General features: G+C 41.7%; 1 protein-coding gene across 1 annotated transcript in view; it reads right to left on the reverse strand.

Moving 5' to 3' along the window:
• The window catches only part of LOC118688922 (von Willebrand factor D and EGF domain-containing protein-like), a 171,110-nt gene that overhangs the window by 98,675 nt on the left and 50,944 nt on the right, over positions 1–21,491 (reverse strand). Inside the window, exons 4-8 of the mRNA XM_036386867.1 lie at positions 20,665–20,897; positions 11,862–11,951; positions 10,095–10,230; positions 5,555–5,772; positions 2,453–2,526 (exon numbers count right to left, since the gene is read on the reverse strand). Of these exons, the coding sequence (XP_036242760.1) occupies positions 2,453–2,526; positions 5,555–5,772; positions 10,095–10,230; positions 11,862–11,951; positions 20,665–20,897 (751 nt within the window). The remainder of the gene's footprint in view (positions 1–2,452; positions 2,527–5,554; positions 5,773–10,094; positions 10,231–11,861; positions 11,952–20,664; positions 20,898–21,491) is intronic.

Genomic DNA, 21,491 nt, shown 5'->3' on the forward strand with positions numbered 1-21,491 from the left:
CAGCAAAGGGGAGTGCTATTAAGGAGTGGGAGTTGGGTATTTCAGTGGTCTAATGAATAGCTAACTACCTCAGATGTCACGTGAGCTCACTATGTCAGATTAAAACCATTGGAAACATCACAATAGAACTCAAAATTACATTGGAAGTGGCCCTTTCAGTAAGAAAATTGTACTGCCAATAAGAAAAACACTTCCAGACTTTTGATTTTTTGTACCATTTTTCAATTTTACAAATTTATTTAAATAACTATTTTTACTGAAGTTAAATTTTAAATTTTTCACGATTTTCATTTAACTTTTGAAACCACAAAAAGTTTCTCATTTCAAACACATTTTCCCACCACATTTCCTTACATGAAAAAAGGGGAACGCTTCCCTTCCAGACCTTGCTTTCCTCACTCCTTAAAGGCAGAGCTTTAAAATCATTTGCTAGTGTGGTAGCAATTTTTTTTTGGATAGGCAGTCAGAGAAGTTGCTTAACTGATGTGTAATAAGGTAGTCTAATCATTATAATAATTGAAAGAGAAATTATTTACAATAATAAATGGGAATATAAGTAGGAGTAATGGGACTGTGAAATGATGGGTAAGAAACTTGGCTGAATACCAAGAAGTGATCTATCTTAGGGACATAACCTGGTTATTGAGATGGACGAAGCCCCACCAATGTGGCTCATTAAAAGCTGCACTGGACAGAGCAGGGATGAATTTGTGTCCACAAGGAAAAAAAGTGCAGCTTTTGAGGGGCCAAGCTGATCCCGGGTTTTTCCTCTTTTGAGTTTGTGTGACTCTGAGGAAGGATGACACAGACTGATGGGCTTTTTCAAACTCCCTGGGTCAAAATAGAACATAAATTGCTTAGAAGCATTTCTGCGTGACATCAACAATAGGATTCAAAAATGAGTTATTCAAATCAAGTTGCTTTATTTGGTTTTAGACCTTTTTTTTTCATGGAAGCAATGTAAAAATGTGCTACATGGCTGGAAGGGTATCCCCATTCCAAGAAGTACTTTTCAGCTATTTATAATTTCCTAAACACAACAATCTGACAGATAACTGCCTGTTCCCAGCCCTAAATCAAAAGGGAGTATTTTAGAATATAAACGTATGGAGAGGTTTGAAATAATACTCTGATCTAGTTTAATATCCCAGAGTTGAAATAATTGCAGCTACATAAGGTATGGGAATACCTTTGAACCTCATGCAGCTCTAATGAAGCTTCCAAGGCAAGAAAAGCACCCAAACTTCTATGAAACAAGTTCCTGGCCACATTTAAATGCTGTTCAGCAAAGCAGAAGGGGGACTGGGAAACCATGGATAAGCAGAGCTAATTTCCTATCTCAGACTGCCCAATTTACATGAAATCTTTGTTAGAAGCAGAAGTGTAACCTTTAATGGAGTCACTGCCTTTCTTACTCACATTTCATCAACAGATTTCTCCAGCTTTGACATCATTTCAGATGCCACCTCCAGAGCATGTTGGACTGAAATTGGGATGTCAGGATAGCAGAAATTCCCACCTGCCAAGCCCTTGTGGATGCTGTGCACCCAAAGTCACTGTCTGTGCCATCAGGAGGTCAATGGCAGAATGACAAAATTGGAATGTCATCTCAAATATTGGCAACATGGGATCAAATGTGCCAGGTGCAAATTTTAAAAGCTTTCAGTGATGCCAATTAGCTGGGATAAATAGATTAATGAATGATTAGAGGAGTTAAATGTGGAAAAGTTCTGTACAGTTCAGGCTGTCAAACACAAAGGCACCACTTTGACTCTGTAAGTCTTTAAGCAGCTTATTGCTGGGTAATACAGAAGGACATTTGGACACTACAGGAGGACGTACAACTTTATTTTTGCATTCTTCTCCTGATATTTGACATTTATAATTTCTGCACTTTTTTATCTGAGACATTAGAGCCATCTTTTTGGGGTTTTTTGGTTGTGTTTATGATTGGCAACTCCAGCTAGACACAAACCAGCTCTGGAAACAGAAGAAACCAAGAGCATCCTTCTGATGAGTGACTTTGCAGCAGATCTTGCTAAACTCCTGTGGAGGCTGTCCCTGTGTGCTGTGCAGCCCTGGTGACATAAAGTGTCACTTGGGTGGCACTAGGGTGTCACTAACACAACAACTTGTGGTGTAGACACCCTCACAAAGACACTGGTGATGGTTCTATTTGAAGAACATTTTGGAATCTGACCTTTGTCTTTTAAAAATTATTCAGACTCAAACGCATTGCTTCTCAAAGATGAATCCATTTCTAGTCCTTTTGTTAAAAGAAGTACACAGCTGGAAGGAAACCACTTGTGCTGTTGAAGGAGAAGATTCCTCATTGTAAGCAAACCTGTTCAATGCTTTTTTTGATATTCTAATGTAAGCCCAAATGCATGCCACGTCCAGAAACTGATAACTGCAGTAATTGAGCCAAATTATTTCAAAGTAAAATACTCACCATCCATCAAATGTGATAATGTGTGGATCAGTGAAAGAGTAGCAGTTCCCTGTTGGGAGGTCTCGAACTGTGACCTAGTTAAAATGAAATGTGTAATGAATACAGTCTACACAGCAGTTTTCCTTCATTACTGTTCCTCACAAAACATTAGGGGCAGGATTCATGGGTTAAGTACAAACTACAATCTGACTTCTGAAACATGATTGCAGATAGGGACAAAATGGGCTTTGCTTTCAAACAGCAGCATTTAATCATAGCCAATGAGGGAATTCAAAGTGTTCCTGTTCATCTGATGTAATGTCTTCCTTTATCTGGTAAAAGCTGAAGTATTTTTATTAAAATTTTTGCTAAGGAGCAGATCATTCACTGAAATTACCAAGAGAATAGAGTGCTCATTAAATTGTACTAATTTTACTGCCTGAAGTATGGTAAAAAGGTATGCTATAATTAAGTAACATTAGCATGTTTTAGTAGTAGCTGCCTGTCCCCCAATTTGACCTCAGATTTCCCATTACAGCATCTCAATGGCTGATTTATTTATTTGATGTGGATATTGATCAGATATTGATGAGGAAGCTCCAAATGACACTGATTTAGGTATGTGGGTGAAACAGGAAAGGACCTACTGCAGCTGCAGTGATCTTCATCTGCATCAGCCCTTGCCTCCTTGGGCACCAGGTGGGTCACAGAGAGAGCCCTGGTGCCCTGCAGGGAGCAGATGTGCCTGCAGAAGCCAGGGGCAGGGCTCTGAAGCTGTAACACCTGAATCCCAGGCAGTGCTGCACCCACACTGCCAGGTCTGCTCAGGAGGGTGTTTTTTCAATGGCTGAGTGCTCTGCTGACCAGCTCCCAAAAATGCAGGACTGGGTTATGTAGTGATTTGTGATATGAAGAGCTCCCCCAGTCATACTGGTGGGAGTGATGGAGTGTTATGGTTTTCCATTATCCATCCTGACAGACTGATTTCTTGGCCAGGGCTGTTAATTCTTTGCTCCCTCCCTGCCCATGAGGAGCCCAGAGGTGCACTTCAGTTAGTTCTACCAGGATCCATGGAGCAGGGAAGAAGGATGGCTGCTATATCCCTGTGCAGTGTCTCAGTGACAAAGCAGAACCTGGCTTTTGGGAACAGGGGTGAAATTAAATAAATGAATTAGAGGGTGAAGATAGAACTTCAGTTCCCGACAACAATCCTCACCTGCAGCAATACATCATCTGTATTTCAAAATACCCCTTAACCACGACACAGAAACACTGAGATGCCCACCTGTGTCTGGCACGCCAAACTTTTAGAATGATGGTCTTGAGGACTCAAAAAATTAACCTCTCTTTGAACAACTTTTTGATCTGGGGTCAGCTGTGTCATTTGGATTTACTGTGTGATATGAAGTGTCTCAGAATTTTCCCATTTTCTCCACAGCCTCACACAACCTAAGTAAAAATTTAGCACGAACAAATCCATGTGGCTCTTCCTGCTCTGTTCCTTCTTGCATGATGCCAGCAGAAGACACAAATCCTGGTTGGAGGCAGGAGTAGTTTGCTGAGGAAGTCCTGTTTACAGGTATCTAGATGTGTTAGGATGTTCTGCCCACCATTTCTGTTCAATTTTCAGATAAATCAAAAATATCTGAACAAGTCAGAAGGATTAAAGATTATGTGGATTTTAATACATGGACTTTTTCTTGCTATGCTTCAAGAGCCATGTTACATTAAGGCCTCTAATTAACTACAAAGCAGCAATGTGAAAATGGGGGGGAGGGAAGTATTGTCTGTTATGTTTCCATATATCAAATTTTAACAGAGATAAATGGAATTTATTATTAAAATTGATTTATTCAATTTCACACTTGATACATCTTCATATTTTAATGAAAGCATTTGTAATTTCAAGAAAAAATATGAGTGTGTGAGTGCATGATGCTGAATTAGCTGTAATTTCTGGTTTAAGAACCTTAAAAAGAAGCCAGTTCTGGAGATGAAATGTTATACACCCATGCTAGGCATTTTACCTTTGAAGACAAACATTCTTTTGGCCCAGTTTAACCTTATTTTCTCATGACAAAATCCACAAAAATTAGGGCAGGGAATTTGTGGATTTCACTGGGGGGTTGCTTTCAGTTACTTAAGATATTCCAGCTTGGATGTGCCCCTGCTCTGAGAAATTCAGCTCAGTCAAATCTGTGCTCTGGTTAATTTTTTGGGACGGTGGGATTACAGCTCTCAAACCTCCCAGCTGAGGTCCTGAAATAACTTCATGGAGAAAGGGCTGGTCCTTGCTCACCGCATTTCTTTAGCCAGGCTTTCTACAGGGAAAGTGTGGCTTGCCTTCCTGATTGTTTCTTTTTGTTTGTTTGTTTGTTTGGTTTTTTAAATTTTTTTTTATTTTGGACATTTTGTAGTGGTATAAATGAAAAGGTGGGGCAGCCACGTGTCATTGAAAGTGTCCTGGCAATTCACAGCACAGTTACAAATTGAACACGGCACTGCTGAGTCCCCTTCTCCTCTCTCCTTTCTGAGGCTCTGCCTTTCCTCTGCTTTTTCAGAAAATGTTCTCCAAACACTCAGATTCCCCCTCCCTCCTTCTCAAAAGGTGCTCATTCCCTAAACCATGTTCTCCCTCTCCCCTTTTCCAGTGGACAGGAGCATTCCTGGTGACCTCTGTGTTCCAGCTCTTGGCCTTATGGATGTGCTGACTAATAATCAAACCTAAACCTGTCAAAGCACAGGGAATTCCATTTCATTTTCTTGGTGTGTAAAGTGACTGATTTGCTTTATTCTGCTGAAAGAGGGATCAAATATTAGGGAAAAAAAAAATTTATTGTGAAGGTAGGGAGGCCCTGGCATAGGTGGCCCAGAGAAGCTGTGACTGCCCATTCCCTGGAAGTGTCCAAGGCCAGGTTGGATGGGGCTTGGAGCAACCTGGGACAGTGGAAGGTGTCCCTGCCCATAGGAGGGGGTAGAACTGGATGGTCTTTAAGGTCCCTTCCAACCCAAATCATTATGACAATCATCCCTAAAATTTTATTTTCTTTGGGAAAAAAATGAGGAAAAAAAAGGAAAAAAGAAAAGATTTGTAATATTTTCCAAGTGATTTCAGGACCTCACCTTCACATCCCTGGGTGTGTAAGCCCTCCAGAGCACATCCCCTGGCGCGGCCAGCCGGGCGCTGAGGCGGCTGACGCGGTTCCCGTCCTGCGCAAAGTCGGTCACGGCTGTCACTGTCACCCTGGCTGCTGCACAGCTGCTCCCCGAGCACGGCCCCGGCAGCAGATCCACCTGGCAGGCCGAGAGGGCGATGTCTGGGGGCCCTGGGACCTGGCTGCCTGGAGTGAACACCAACACAGAGCCTGACAAGAGTCGTCCAAAGTGCCACCCATGCCCTGCTCTGCTCAACAGAAACGCTTCTGGTTCCAGGACACACACCCCTTGTGTCTTGGGTTGAAAGATTTAGCTGGGATGTGTGTTCTGTTGCCATCTGTTAGAGGTGGGGCAGTGATTCTGTTCATTGGGCAGTTTTCTTTATCTCTTCCACAGCCAATCCTCCCTTCAGGAATCCCCTGTTCATGGCCAGCGAGTGTCCCTGCAGGGCTGATCAAATTCCATCATCCCATGGGGAGATGCTCCGCCCAGGGGGAGGCGCCAAGCATTCCTGCCGGGATATAATCTGACATTTGGAGCAACAGAGCCCCCTTTTCCCACTGCATTCCCAGAGGAGCAGCTTTCTGCTCCCCTGCATTCCCAGAGGGAGCCAGGCCCATCTCCAGCAGCCCTGGAGCTGCAGAGGAAAACTCCCCCCTTGTGCAGGATCCCTGCTCCAGCAGAACCACAGCTGGCAATGCAGGAGGCTGAGCCACCATGGGATGGGACTGTGCCACCACCCTGACACACAGCGTGTCAGGTCATGTTCTGACTCTGTCTGTAGTTTGGTTTTTTGTTTTTTGGTTTTTTTTTTTTCCTACTATTGCATTTGGATTTTTTAAAATTCTCCTAGTAAAGAACTGTTATTCCTATTCCCATATCTTTGCCTGAGAGCCACTTAATTTCAAAATTATTATAATTTGGAGGTTTATATTTTCCATTTGAAGGAAGGCTCCTGCCTTCCTTAGCAGACACCTGTCTTTTCAAACCAAGACACCTTGGAACGAGATGGGCTTTGCATGAAGACAGTTGTGACTGACTGAATCTGGCATGCCCCTGCACTCTTCAGGGTCCTGTTTTTTTATCCTCAAAGTTTGCTAAAAGCTCGGTGGTCTCTATTTTTCCACAGGTGCTAATATTTCTGGGACAACGGTGTTACCTTTATGGGTCCATGCCCAGGCAATGAAGACAAGTGGTTCTCATGACAAAGAAAAAGATGGATCTGTGTTCTGGAAAACATTTCTCCTTCACTGTCTGGATTATAAGGAGGTATCTGCTGAGAGTTATTTAATTTAAAGTAAACAGGTGTTTTGATGTGAAAAGGGAGGGTTCTTGAGTAAGTTTTTGGTGAACTACGGGTTCACAACAGCAAGGCAAATGCAGCAGGTCTGTATTTATATTTTTTTGGCTTAGTTATGGTGTTTTGCTTCCAATCAGTAAAACGATGGTAGTTTTATTTGTGTCCTTTGCAGAAGAATTGTGCTGATAAATTCCCTAAAAAAATGAGGAAAATAATAAGCTATGGAGATACTGGCTATGTGAGCATCTGTGGTGGGTAGAGAAATGATGTATGGTGACAAAACCAGTGTTACAATGGCACTGCACATCATATCTTTCCTAAAGGGACCTCTACATGCAGCCAGAATGGCAGTGTCCACTTCTCTCAGGTGCTGACCCTTTCTGCTGAGGTCTCAGGTGAAGGGCAAACCTGGATTTTTATTTCCATAGGTGTGTTTTCCCTTACACACTCTGAATTATGATAGCATTTAGTTCTGAGCCATCTGGTCTGCACTACATACAGTGTGCATTTTCTTCTCAAGAAGCCACTCAAGCTTTCATGAATCCTTTGGTTGATAGGAAATGAAACTGTGGTCCCACTGAAACCAGTCAGAATCTAAATGCTGATTTTGGGACTTACAGTGTTTCTTGAGGAGTACTTAGTTTTCTGTCCCAGACTGCTAATTATCATCAGATGAGAATAAGGTTCTAGAAATGGTGGACATAAAATTAATCTGAGATGAAAACAAGTGGTTTTCTGATATTAAAATAAGTGATTTTTGTACCATTTTTCCCATTTGTAGAATTGCTTAATAATTTCTAGAGATGGCATAAAGAATTTTAAGATGGCATTTTTAACACAATCAAATAATCACTGTCTTATTCCTTATGGAAAATCTCATGAAATATAATTTAAATTAACCCTGTACAGTACTATGGGAACTGAACCAAAATCTACAGATATTAATGACATTTTATCTCTCCTATCAAGTCCTTAAAGGCTGCCTCACCTCACATCTTAGAAAAGTCCTGGTTCATTTTCAAGGTTCTTGATTCAATTAAATTGGAGGTTTCCATGAGGAATAGCTATTGCCATTACAGCCCCATGAGCCGTGCTCAAAACCCAGAACAAAAGTTTAAAATCAAAGAAAATCATCTTGTCAAAATAGTAGCGATAAACTTAACAGGAGCCGAACTCCAGTGGCTCTGCTGTGCCTTGGCATTCATTATGATATTGTCTGAACTTGGAGAGATATTTCTGTGCTTGTAATTAGCTTTCTTATCACTTATTCCCTACATAATTAGCACAAGAATGCAGTTATATGGATTCAGTCAGACAAGGAGCTTGTCAGTTAATTTATTCGGTATAAACGAATTGCGGCTGAAATGGTTTTTATTTTTAATTTCCAGCACTGTGGCCAGCACACATTTTTCAGAAGCCCGCAGTGTTCCTTCAGATAAACTAATGGAGCCTAAAGACAATAAAGGCTCAGAGCAAATGTGGTTGTGCAGACACCCAGCAGCAGATCCTCAGCCTTAAGTATATATAGATAGCTCAATAGATAACAGCCCGAGTGTCATTCCAGGAAACAGCCTCAGGATGGAGCAACCAAGGGCTAGAGCTGGGTCTAGTCTAAGCTGCAGAAATGAGTTGATCAAAACTAACAGGAATTTTCCACTTCAGTGACAACTTCCTTCAAATATGAGTTAATTGGACGAGCTGTGCCTTCCTCCTGGCACCTCTTGGCACCAACACATCAAGCCCATTGACGGCTTGGAAATAGAGCTGCTTCTGCAAGTCCTGCATCCTCTCTTTCTTCCAGTCAAGGGCACACTGTGGGACTGGAGGAGACCTTGGTGAGAGTCAGTCTCAGTCCAATGTGCTGAGCTCAGCCTCCCCCACCTGAGAGCTCCTGGCCCAGGCTCCCAGTGCCAGAGAGATTCTGAAAGCCTTGATGGATGCCTCAGAAAATGTGAGTTAAACAAATGGCCTTGACTGGGGCTCATTCCTATCTGATCCTCAGTGCCTGAGCTGCTCGGGGTCTGTGGGGATGCCCCAGCACGCACCAGCCCTGGCACCCAGTCCCTCAGTGTGAGGCAGCCTTTCCTCCACCTGGCCATCCAAGGAAATCTGCTCCCATGAGCTCAGAGGATGTTTGCCTGATGGAGCAGCCCAGACTCCAAGCCAAGAGCAGGTGTAGAACAGAGCAGCACTGAGCCATGGAGAAATGCAAAGTACTGCATGTATGAGAGCCAGCACAGCTGCTGGAACCATAAGGTGCTGCTCAGTTTAAGTTCATTGTGTTGTGGTACCATTTAAATTATTTTTCTTTCTTCTGTCTAAGCACTTGGCTGATGGTGAGGAGAGCTAGGAAAGGGAATTAAAAAGAGAAAAATATCAGGACCTATCTGGGTTTTGCCAACATTTTTTAGAGCTGCCTTTTTGTGGGTAGAGAAATTGCAGCTGTAATCCTATCTCTAAACATTTCTCTTGTTGAATCACTTATGGAAGAGAAAGAAGTGACTTGTTAGAAAAAAGCTTGGGTGTTTTATTTGGTGCAAATGGAAAGTAAATACCCACATGCCACCCTTAGGCAGGACACTTATTCCACCTGGTTGACATGAAGACAGCATTTATTGACTAAAAGGGCAAGAGTTTTCTCAGTGACACTGTCAATGTTTTCAAGTTAATAAAATAAAAAAAAATCCTAAATGTTTAGAAAGAGAATAATACATAAGCACAAAAATGATTTTTTCTTACTGTATTAAGTTAGACAAAAACTATAAGCCAACAAAAGAAAGAAAAAAGGCTTCACTATGCATTTACTGAATAATAAATCTGCAGGGGAGCTTTTTATTGATAATTAATGAAATTATTCTACCTAAGAACATTCCTGTTACAAAAAAAACCCTAAAAATGGAATTTTATGCTCCTGGAATTTAAAATAAATTCTTCTACTCTCAGTTATTTCATCCATAAATCTCAACAGACTACTGTTCAGGTTATTGCTAGTCAGATTTATGGCCTTGGGGTTTTTTTCTCTCAAAAATCTGTCTGATATAATCAGCTGTTTTATTTTGCAGATAAAAATATGGCCTAGTTTGCTGATTTTATGGCTTCCGCCCTTTGGTATTATTGATATATCATATTTTCTATTAGAATTCATTGTAACCTAAATACTGGCAAAAACAATCACATTGATTAGATGTCAATATGTAAAACTCTTACCCAAGTCCTCAGTACTTAGTTGCAAAGTGATTTTACAGGAATCATCCTGCCCAGGACAGGCAATGGGCACCGTGCTCAGGACAGTCAAAACATGCTCCTTGCCATCCTCTGCAATTTCTAGTGACTCTGGCAGGAACTGGAAATAAGAAAAGAACTTTAAGATAATTTTGACAAGCAAGAGTGATGACAGATTAATCAGGCAACGCTGACATCTATGAAGTGTGAAGTGGTTTTAACCAATTATTAAGATATTACTTGCAAAATAATAATAACCTTTATCATAATCTCCTTAATAATAATAATAATAATACATTTTGCCATAGTGATCTTCAACTTTATAAGGTAAAATTGCTGTTAACATACTTAAACTACATTATTTGCAATTAAGAAAATGTTTGCGGTTCCCATATAATGTGTAATTGCTTCTCATCTCCAAATCAGAAAGCCAGCCTTTATTAAGCCTGAGAATAATACTGTGGAGTTTATTTAATTTTTAATATCCCTGGTTTAAAGGAGCTCCTTCCCCAGTGCAGTAGGAGAAGTACCATGGCATAAAGCCTGGCAGAACCTCATGGTCATGGACTCCATGTTTGTAGTCTGCATCAGGTGCAAAAATGCAATTTTTCACCAATTCCTCTTCCCTACTATGGCAGGAAGAATTGCTCTGCATATAAAATATTACAGGTTCGGAGAGAGAGCTGGAGTTGTGCCTTTTCTGTCTGCCCATTGTCCTGGGAAAAGAACAGCACTCAGGGCTAGTTGGAAATGGGAATTTCCACTCCCTGGAAAATCCTGACGTTTAAAAAAATTCCTCAGAAACTATTCTTCAGATGCCACACAGAATGGGCTGCCAGATGTTTGAAACCCCTTTCATGCAGGCATGACACTCAGATACTCAGAAGATCCCAAAAATCTCCTGACAGTCTAATCCTCGAGTGGGATTAGAACTGGTCCTTGCACTCAGTGTGAATTTATGTCCAGCAACTTCTGTTTTGTAATGCCTGACCATAACAGGATGATGGATAAAAATTCATATTTTGTCTTCACTTTGTTCTGGTTTATTTGCAACAGAATTGTGCATCCTTTGTTTGTAGGTTTGTTGGTGTGACTTCCCATCCCAAAAAACCCCCAGAGGTGTTCAGGGCACCTTTACTAGCACATGGAGCTTTCCCATATTTTGTGGCACATCAGTGTCTACACATGCACATGGTGCCATGTCGCCATGATATTTTATGAAAAATCCCTTTGCCAGGATTTCTTCTCCTGGGAAGATGAGAAGCCTCAGCTTCTCCATGTTTTGCTCCTCTGGAATGTGATTTGGAGAATTGTTTATCCAGCATGTGGCTTGTTTTTAATTCATGGCCAATCACAGCCAGCTGTGTCAGACTCTGTCACGGGTTTTTATTCTTCATTCTTGTCGAGCCTTCTGATGTCTCCTTTCTCTTTCTTTAGTATAGTTTTAGTATATAATTTTCATAATATAATATAATATAATATAATATAATATAATATAATATAATATAATATAATATAATATAATAATGAATCAGCCTTCTGAGAACTTGGAGTCAGATTCTCATCTCTCACCTCGTCCTGGGGACCCTGACAACACCGCAACAGTGCCAGTGGTGCTTCAGGGTGTTTTACAGACAAACTGAAAGCCATTTTCTCACAGTGAACAGCACTGCTTGTGATCATCAGAACTTATGTTTCTTCATTGTGATTTTCAGATATTCCCTAGTCAGTGACTCAGGGCCATGGTGTTACCTTAATGCCAGCATAGAAACCTTTGCTGTCCTCAGGCAGTGACTGCTGCTCAGGAGAGCCCCTCCTAAAAGCTGTGACAGTGCAAAAGACCTGTAACAAATAAATAAACATCACATGCTATAACATTTCTTGAATAACACTCATATAATTATGCATCTTCCTGTTGCTCAGAATTTTTAAGCTTTCATTCTACTGCTGAGATATATTTTGGGGATTTAGACTTTGAGCATATTTATGTGTAAATTTTGAGATTTGGAAGAATTTTTGATGCATTTAATAAGCAAAGAAGTATGGCTTTTGTCTCAACAATTAATAACACTTTATGCTTACAATGTGTTTTCTTCTTCTTAGGATGTGTTTTTCTTCTTTCTTTAAACACTTTGGTTTGTTATTTTGACTCATTTTACTCAGGAAAAACTACATTGTTCATAGATGTCACTGTCAGAATTCAGACATTTGCTCTTGGGATCCCAGACTCCTGTCTGTCCACTGGATCAAGCATCTTCTCTCTCTACCACGTTTGTAAGCATTTTATTTTAAAATTTGAATTTGTTTGACAGTCATCCAGTCTCAGAAACTGTGTCAGCAATAAGAGAAGCTCCTTTTTTTTCCCTTATAGTTTTATAAAAGATGATGCAGATGTGCCTACAGGGTTTATATTGTATTAAAAAAGAAAAGAAAATTCACCCAAATAAAAAAACTCCTCCAAACACAATGTACTAGGACACTTATGTTGTATTCCTAGCACAGCCACACAACTTTTATCTCTGCTGAGCCTGCACACCATCTGCCAACTTAATGTTTCATTGGTTTCAGAAAAACCAAATTGCAAAAATAATTTCTAGGACCATAAGATTAAAATACAGAAATTTTCCTTAAAGCAAATGACAATAGACTCTGAAACTGTAGCTCTGAATATTTTTTTTTAGTCTTCTTGGAAATGAAGTAACAGATTGTGACATATTAAATCAAATTCCAGATACTCAGATGACATATTTATAGCTGCTGCCTTTTTTAAGCCTCAAGTAACCCACAAGGAAGAACTGGACCAATCCAATTTATTTTCCATTATAACAAATGCCTTTGGATAGATTTTCCAGCATCACTCACTGGCCATGCTGATGCTTGTAGCTCTCACCTGCTGGCTCAGGCACAACGCTCATGCCACAACCTGCAAAGCAGGTTCTACACCAGGATATTCCCAGATTCATGTGGCCATGAGCTGCATAACACCCTGCAATATTTCTTTTAGCACCCTAAAAGTCCCTCCTCGTTACCATCAAGTCATGAGTTCCCTCCAAACTGAAGAATCCTCTTTCCCACCTCATTTGTGCGCAGCAGAAATTCCCCACCAGCAGTACAGGGTCATTTGTAGGGCTGTGGGGAAAAACAAGTGTTTTCTGTGCTCTTCAAGTGGATTATTTCCAGTTCAGCTCAGTCCCAGGCTTATGTGCCTTTTGGGATGGTTTTACCTTCACAATTTTTCTCACTCTCTTGCAGACAGCTCCAGACAGTTTGGCCCAGTGAAAATGGTGTCATTTGTTACATTAACAAGATGGAAGCCTTGAGGTCATACTGGGTGTACTGGGGGAAAAAACAGACAGATCTCACCTCACAGAGACACTTTACAGCTAAAATTCCTCAGATATTTCATAGTTATCCAGCCTGCCTCTGAAGGAGAGCAAGTTGTTGTCTCCTCAAGGTAATAAGCCCCTGTTATCATTAGATATTTATTATCTCCAATCCTCCCCTAAAGGCTTGTGTTCAGCTTACAGACTTTCCTAAACACTTCATCTGCTGGGAAGGCAGAAAGTGAGTGTTGATCATGCTCCTGCAGCTTCTCCTGCTGCTGCCACAGGGAGAGTCTGCAAAATCAGGATCTGGCAAGGTGGTGACAACAGAGAAAGGGCTCAGATAATGCATCTTCCCCCTACCAAAAACAAACAGCACTGACCCCCTTGCAGAGCTCATGGAGCAGATCACATGCACCCACATTGCAGGTGATGTATTTGCACTCGCTGGGCTGTTTGCACTTTTGGCTTCAGTGCTTTTAACCAAAAATGCTCACACTGAGATTCCCTCTGAGCCCAGCACGAGGAGGGTTTGTGCCAGGGAAGGAGCAGCAGCTGCCATGGACAGGCACAGGGATGCCCAGCACTGACAGAGGATGGCCTGGTGATCTTCCCCAAAGTGATTTTCTGGCACATATCAGAACCCAGCTTCATTGTATTTCCTCTCATATCTATTTTAGAAGTATATTTTATTGATAAAGCACCAAACACTCAAATAAAAACTTACTCCCTAATGACACACAGAGATCTCTGTAGACTATCAGTCCATCCCAGCTCAATCTTCAGTGCTTTTGGAGGTCAGCACAAACTTTCAAAATTCAAAATGTATGGACAGCCATCATTTAAAATACAATTTACATTTTATTTCTGTCTTTTATATAATTCCCACCCTTATTGGGTGCACACCTCACAATCAGCAAAGTTCATCAGATACCGAGCTACAGGTTGACAGTTTGTCACATAATTATGATAGTCATCCCAAGGAGGAGGGATTTTTTTGCCTTTAGCTAAATACTAACTCTTTTTTCTGCACTTCAGTAATCAACTTCTTCTTTCTCTTTTTCTCTTCCCCCCCTACACCCATCTCAGGATGCAGCCTTTTTAAAGCAAAGAGATAAAAGCACCACTGACAGCAGTATGCTGATGGCCGTGACAAGTTAGGAAGTATTTTTCCACAAACTCATTGGATCTGTTAAAAAAAAAGTCAAATTCTATTTTTTCATCATCTCTTTTAAAGGGACAGGTACCCTTGGACAGGATGACTGGATTGCTTCTTATTATGGGATGCTTTGCTTTCCCTGTGTGCTGGCAAAACTTCCCATAGGGCAGAAGGCTTCTTCTAGGCACAAAACTCTTATCAAAAAAGGCTCTTTTAGGTAAGAAGAGTGTATGTTGTGTGTGTTGGAGCAGATTTCCCCCCTTCCATGGACTCAAACAGAGTTGTACGCATTTTGACATGAACCCCATGAGCAGCTTCTTTAGCTAAAGGCAGAAGTCATTCATTAATTTGGTGAGGGTCAGTTACTTCTGTGAAACAATTTAGGAGAATATTTTAATCTCAGGACCTGTCGCCATCCCCAGAAAATTTCTCCTTAATAACTTGCACATTAAAATGTGAGTATTTTCCCCTATAGCTTTCAGAATTCAGGTTTCCTCCAAATCAGTTATTTCTACTTGTTTTGATGATAATAATGTCTTCAATTTCACCTTTTCTCTTAACTAACTCTGAATGTGGTCATTCATTAATTTGGTGAGGGTCAGTTAATTCTGTGAAACAATTTAGGAGAATATTTTAATTTCAGGACCTGTCACCATCCCCAGAAAATTTCTCCTTTGCACATTAAAATGTGGGTATTTTCCCCTATAGCTTTCAGAATTCAGGTTTCCTCCAAATCAGTTATTTCTACTTGTTTTGATGATAATAATGTCTTCAATTTCACCTTTTCCCCATACTAATTCTGAATGTGGTGTGGGCAGCCCAGGCTGGGGCAAGGATGGGGTCGTTTGCCAGCAGATCCAGCACTTCCCTCTCCATCAGCCTCTCCCCCTGTGCTCATACAGGAGGTTCAGTTAACCAAGGCAGTTGTGGGGAGCTCCCCTCTCCCCACAAGGAGCCCTTTAGGGTCACCTCCTGCTGGCCATTCCCTCAGCAGGGCAGTCTGGGGGCTGCAGAAGGTGCAGAAGGGGATTATTAACAGGAAGGTGATTGTTAACCCTGGGGCTGGGTCACCCTCCTGCAGTATCACCCGTGTCAGAGCAGGCTGGGGCTGCAGGGCGCTCCTGGGTGGAAGGTGGAGGCTGGGCAGGGAATCACCAGGCCAGGTGAAAGGGGGCACTGCAGCTGCCATTGCCTTCTCCATTAAACACTAATGGGCTGAGGTTAGAAACTCTGCTGGGAGCTGGGAGGGAGCTGTGGTTTGCAGCCTTGATGAAAAGAGCAAAGGATGAGCAGAACTGAGGGATGGCATTTCTAGGGAAGCTGGAAGAAAAGAAAAATAGTTCTCATTAGCTTGAGAAAACGATCTGGCTGTAGGTATTTGCAGAAAGGGGTAGGAACAAAGTCTCTGGGAAGGGTTACAGGAAGGGGAAAGTCAGGAGAATCTGTCTTTGATTTAATTAATGAACTAGACCTTGCAGCTTTAGAACACAAATCACTCCCTGTGAGGGGCTGTTGGCTGTGCAAAGGAGGGAGCAGGTGCAGCTGTGTGACCTGGCCCTGTGGGTAGCCCAGCTCTGCTCACTTTGCTGCTGGCTGCACAGGAAGGAGGCAGCTCCTCCTTCCCAGGTGCCACATGGCCAGGCAGTGTGTGGGAGCTGACTCTGGGTCATCATTCTGCTAAGGAAGGGAATTTTCCCAGGGTAATAGTAAGGTGTTTTATCATCTGCAGAGTTTTGCTCATCAGCTCTCTGACCCTTTCTGCTTTAAAATCTCTGCTCAAGTTCACCTAGAGTTCTGTTTCTGTGGGGATGCTTCTCATTTTCTACCTGAAGGTTGAGGAAGAAATTGCTGTTGTTGATTTTGACAAATCCAGTGGCTGGGAGGGGATTAGTGCTCGAGATGGGGAAATGCCACTTTGTCACTTTGGAGTCCAGGTGGTGTTGCAGACCTCTGGACTGGGCAGTGACAGAGTCTGAGTCAGTGGGAGCTGAGCCAAGGGCATGAAGTGACCCCAAAGGGGAGATGCTGAGAGCCAGTGCTGACTGGGGGTCTGTAGGATGAAACCTTGCTATATCTGGGAGAGGAGAAGGGGCAAACCCTCAAGATGGCCTTCTAAGTGCTTGAGTATTTCCATAGGTACAGAATTAATATGATTTAACATTTATGAGCCCGTATGCCCAGGATTTTCCATCTAAATGCAATAAATGTAGTGAATCCATCATCTGGAATGAGCTGCTTCTCTGCCCTGGGCTGAACTGGGGCATCTCTTAGAAGTGCTGGCAATAAGACAAAAATCCTATTTTCCCTGAGAGATGAAGTGTAAGTGCTCTGCAAGGTCTGGCTTTCTTCAGCACCAAGAACAACAGGACTGCAAGATCTCTTGCCTCATCACTGGAGGTGTTTAAGGCCAGCTGGAATGGGGTTTGGAGCAACCTGGCCTAGCAGAAGGTGTCCCTGCCCTTGCAGGGGGGTTAGAACTGGATGATCTTTGGACCCTCCTCCAATCCCAACCACTCTATGAAATTTCACGCTTTTTCCCCTGTGAGAGAAAAACAGTTATTTTATATATTGAGGCAATAATTTGCTATCTGTTTGGCTGGGGCATAATCTCCTTCTGTTGCAGAGTGCCATGCAAAGCAGTCACTTCTATCAGAGAGCTCAGAAAGGCTGGTTTTGCTTAAACATTCTTATTTTACAACAAGCACCGTGGTTTATGTAGGGTGACAATTGCTCCTTGCCATGTGAACTTTTGGATTGCTGTGCTGAGCAAAATCTGCACAGTTTTCTCCTAAACACCTTTCTTTCTTAGCATAACTCATTACTCACAGTGTGCTGCTATAATTTATAGATGGCTGTGCCTCGAGGAATGAAATGACCTCTGTCACTATCACATAAATAAGGCTTAGGAATGCCAGGATTTTCATATCAGATGGAGTGGGCTCCTTTCAGAGCTTATAGAGAAATAGTGGCATGTTATAGATTTATTTAAGACTGAAATAGTTTCATGAACATTGTGCTGCCAGCATTACTGTCTGGAATAACAAAATTGGAACCCAAAGATGGGGGAAGAAAGGACACATGATGGCTATTAAAAAATAACTGGCTGTTTAGTCAATACAAGTTCAGGGATGTTGGCTGTTAAATCTCAACTCTTCTCTAAGGTTTGACTGCGTATTAAAATATATCAATAGCTATTCCATTATGTGACTGACCTATTGCCTGGAGGTGTTTTTACAAAGAATAGCATTGACATCAACCACCCAAAAAGTGATGTAAAAAAAAATATCGTCTTGCTTGGCTGTGGTTTTTTGTCAAGAAAGGAACAGAGAAGATGCTGACTTCAGGCCATGAATGTGTGGAACCAAATGCAGGTTATTGTGCAAGTAGAAATTATGAGTTAAAAAGGTTCAAAAAAGGCAAGTGGTTTTCAAAATGCTGCAAATTCTCTGTCCTGGGGGACAAATTCTGCCTTGAATGCCCCTCGTGCAACCTGGCAATGCTCAGCCTTGGGGATGCTACCACTGGGCTCTGCATGGAGAAGGGGAAAAGTACTGGAAAGTGCTCCTGATTTACTGTCTCCCCTCTCCTATCAATGTGAATCTGGCCACCCTTTAATTGTGCCTGAGAGAATATACTTCCATCTGCATCTTTCCTGGGCAGGTGAGAGTCACCCATTGCCTCTGGGTAACTCTCACCTGGTGGTGGAATTTGGTGCCAGGGTTTGATTCTCCTCTTAGAGGCATCACTTTTCCTCTAGAGTAGCCCTATAAATGCTAAATTTCTTCAGATTTACACCACTGGAGGTGAGAGTCCCTTTTGACTCCTGTTAGACACCCAGACTGGGATGGCAAACAGTGACGTGCTGTTTTTAAAACCTTTATTTTGTAAAACTGAATTCTCAGTTGCAGCTGCAGCTTCATTGCTTGGTTTTCACCTGTGATGATTTATGGATAATTATAATTAGTCTAATAGGCCATGAAGACCTTTAAAGAAGCCTAACAAGGAAGAGAATGCTTTAGTCTCACTAAACCCACTAAATTAAACATGTAGTTTCAGCAGAGGACAAAGAAGGACTTACTGGAAACTCAATACAATAAAAATAGTCTTATAAAGATTTGGCAATGCTACTTGTTAACAGAACCATATTTTCTCTGAATCCCTCAGGACTGTTAAAACAAGATTTGAAGTGATTGCAAGTGAAATAATTTGGATGAGAATATCTCTTCATAGCACAAACTTGTCTTAAACTGGCAGAATGATCTGCCTCATCTTATTACATGCAAGGGCATCATCAGTCAGACCCTGAACTGGGCTAAAGAAATCGTTATCTCAGTCAGCATTTCTCAGGCCACATCTGGAATATTGTGTTCAGTTTGGGTCACCACCACACAAAAACATGTGGGCAGCCTGGAGAGGGTCCAGAGAAGGGCGACAAAGATGAGCCAGGGCCTGGGAAGCTGCCATGTGATGAAAGGTTGAGAGAACTGGGTTCATTCAGCCTTGATAAAAGAAGGCTTATGGGAAACCTCATCGCCTGCTTTTAAAGAGTGGATTCAAAGATGGAGGGTCCCTTTTTACAAGTAGTAACATGGAAAAGATGAGGGAAAATTCAGATTGACCACAAAAAGAATTTTTTTTCACAATGAGAGCAGTTAGCCATTGGAATAATCTCAGGAGTGGTGGATTTCCCTACATTGGACACTTCAAGTTCAGCGGGAAAAGGTGCTGGGCTGTCTTGTCTAGACTGTGCTTTTGCCAAGAAAATTTAGACCAGATGAACCTTGAACCCTTGTGAGGGCTGGTATTCTATGATTCCATGGTCTCAAAGAAGAGCTGCAAAATGCCAAGACTATTTCCTACTTTTAACACCAGGACATTATCCCTATTTGTTCTGTCTGCTGTAGCATCACTAATGTCCCTCTGCCTGTAAAAGTTCTGAACCTAATTTAAATTTAAAAGCCTTGTTTCTGTACCATAAAAGGCCATGAATTCATACACAAGTCATTTTTTTTCCACATCTGTATTGGTTTCTGTTTTGTTGTTGTTGTTGTTGTTGTTGAGAGCAGATCATTGTTGCTGTGTAAGCCATCAAATATACTTCTTAAAGATTGTTTTGTAATGAACTCTATCTTTCAGTATGCTATTGAACCAGGAATTTGGAATCAGAGAGGCAGAACAACATGAAAAAAACCCCATAAAATGAATCTCCCTCTATTTTAAAATGTATAATTTTTTTTTTTTCCCTGTGAAAAGATGTTATTGTGTCTCTGGTCCATGGATATAAAAATTACTGAGTGCATGCAGCTGAGCCTGCCTCTGCCGCAAGATACAAAAAGTACTAAACAAAAATTGGCTCAGGCACATGTACCCACCACTTACACAAACCCCACAGCATTCAAGGTGTAATGTAACTGCAAATATTCAATTTGCCTTTAGAATGTGGCAAAATACCTTCCAAGAACTCAGTGCAATTCACAGAAATTTTACAGGTTCTGAACCCGGTTAACGTTATTAAATAACCTTGCCATGAAACAGTCTCAGGTCTCTTTTTGGGCAGTAGCTCTAAGCACAGGGAGTGAGGAGCAGCACTAATAAAAACACCACAGAGGTTTAGGAAGGAGGTTGGATCCCCTGTGGGTGTGTGACTTGTGCTGCTGGAGGTGGTGGCATTACCGCGTCTCCCACGCGGAGATTCGTGCTGTCCACCTCCACGTAGGAATAAAATAAAAGGTAAATAATAAAATAAAAAATAATAAATAAAATAAAAATAAATGTAGGAATAAATCTCCACGTGGGAATAAAATAAAAGGTAAATAATAAAATAAAAAATAATAAATAAAAATAAAAAAGGTAAAATACCTTCCAAGAACTCACTGCAATTCACAGAAATTTTACAGGTCCTGAACCCGGTTAACGTTATTAAATAACCTTGCCATGAAACAGTCTCAGGTCTCTTTTTGGGCAGTAGCTCTAAGCACAGGGAGTGAGGAGCAGCACTAATAAAAACACCACAGAGGTTTAGGAAGGAGGTTGGATCCCCTGTGGGTGTGTGACATGGAGGCGGTGGCGTTACCGTGTCTCCCAGGCGGAGATTCGCGCCGTCCATCTCCACGTAGGAAAACGGCTGTGGGGTTGTCTCCTGCTGGATCTGCTCCCTCTTCCCTGGGCTGGAGAGGCGAGACCAGAGCACCCTGAACTGCACTGGGGGCTCAGGGGGAGAGGGGCTGTAGCTGCATTTCAGGTGGACTCGGCCTTGCACGAGCTCGGGGGTGATCGCCGGTTGCAAAGCCAGGCTTGCAAGCTTGTCTGGAAAAGGAGAACAAAAGAGGGACGTAGCACACAATGTTATTTTGGTGTTATGGTTGTTCACCTAACAAGAAGATGTCAATGTAATTAAACATGGGATGAGCACTACATTTTGTCTTCTGGTGACTTAATTAGTAACCATGCAAGCAAGAAGGTGTGTTTTGTATGAAATGTTTTGTATGAAATGCAAAAATTGCTAATTGTGTCCTGACTACCTATTGCTGTTGTACCGACCTGCTGGTTTTGAATTTTTTTTTTAATTTTTTTAATTTCTTTTAATTTTGCAGTGAGAGAAACATTATTGAAATGGAGCACTCAGATTAATACAAATTAATTACTCTGGCAAAGGTCCTCAGCTTTGCATTTCCCTGGAGCACAGCCTTTTGATCCAAGTTTTGCAATAAGCCCAGGAGAGATATGAGAAATCACTATGTTGCAGAGGTAAACTGACTCCCAGAAAGCAGCCAGCCTCTATTGCCTTACTTTTTTGCCTTACTCTATTGCTTTACTGAACATCCTTTCCAGGCTGTTTTAGGATGTATCTAGGCTAGGTCTGCTCAATATAGTCTCCCTCTGCCCAGAATAATGCTATTG

The sequence above is a fragment of the Molothrus ater genome, chromosome 7, assembly GCF_012460135.2.
Source record: "Molothrus ater isolate BHLD 08-10-18 breed brown headed cowbird chromosome 7, BPBGC_Mater_1.1, whole genome shotgun sequence".
NCBI classification, from domain to species: domain Eukaryota; kingdom Metazoa; phylum Chordata; class Aves; order Passeriformes; family Icteridae; genus Molothrus; species Molothrus ater.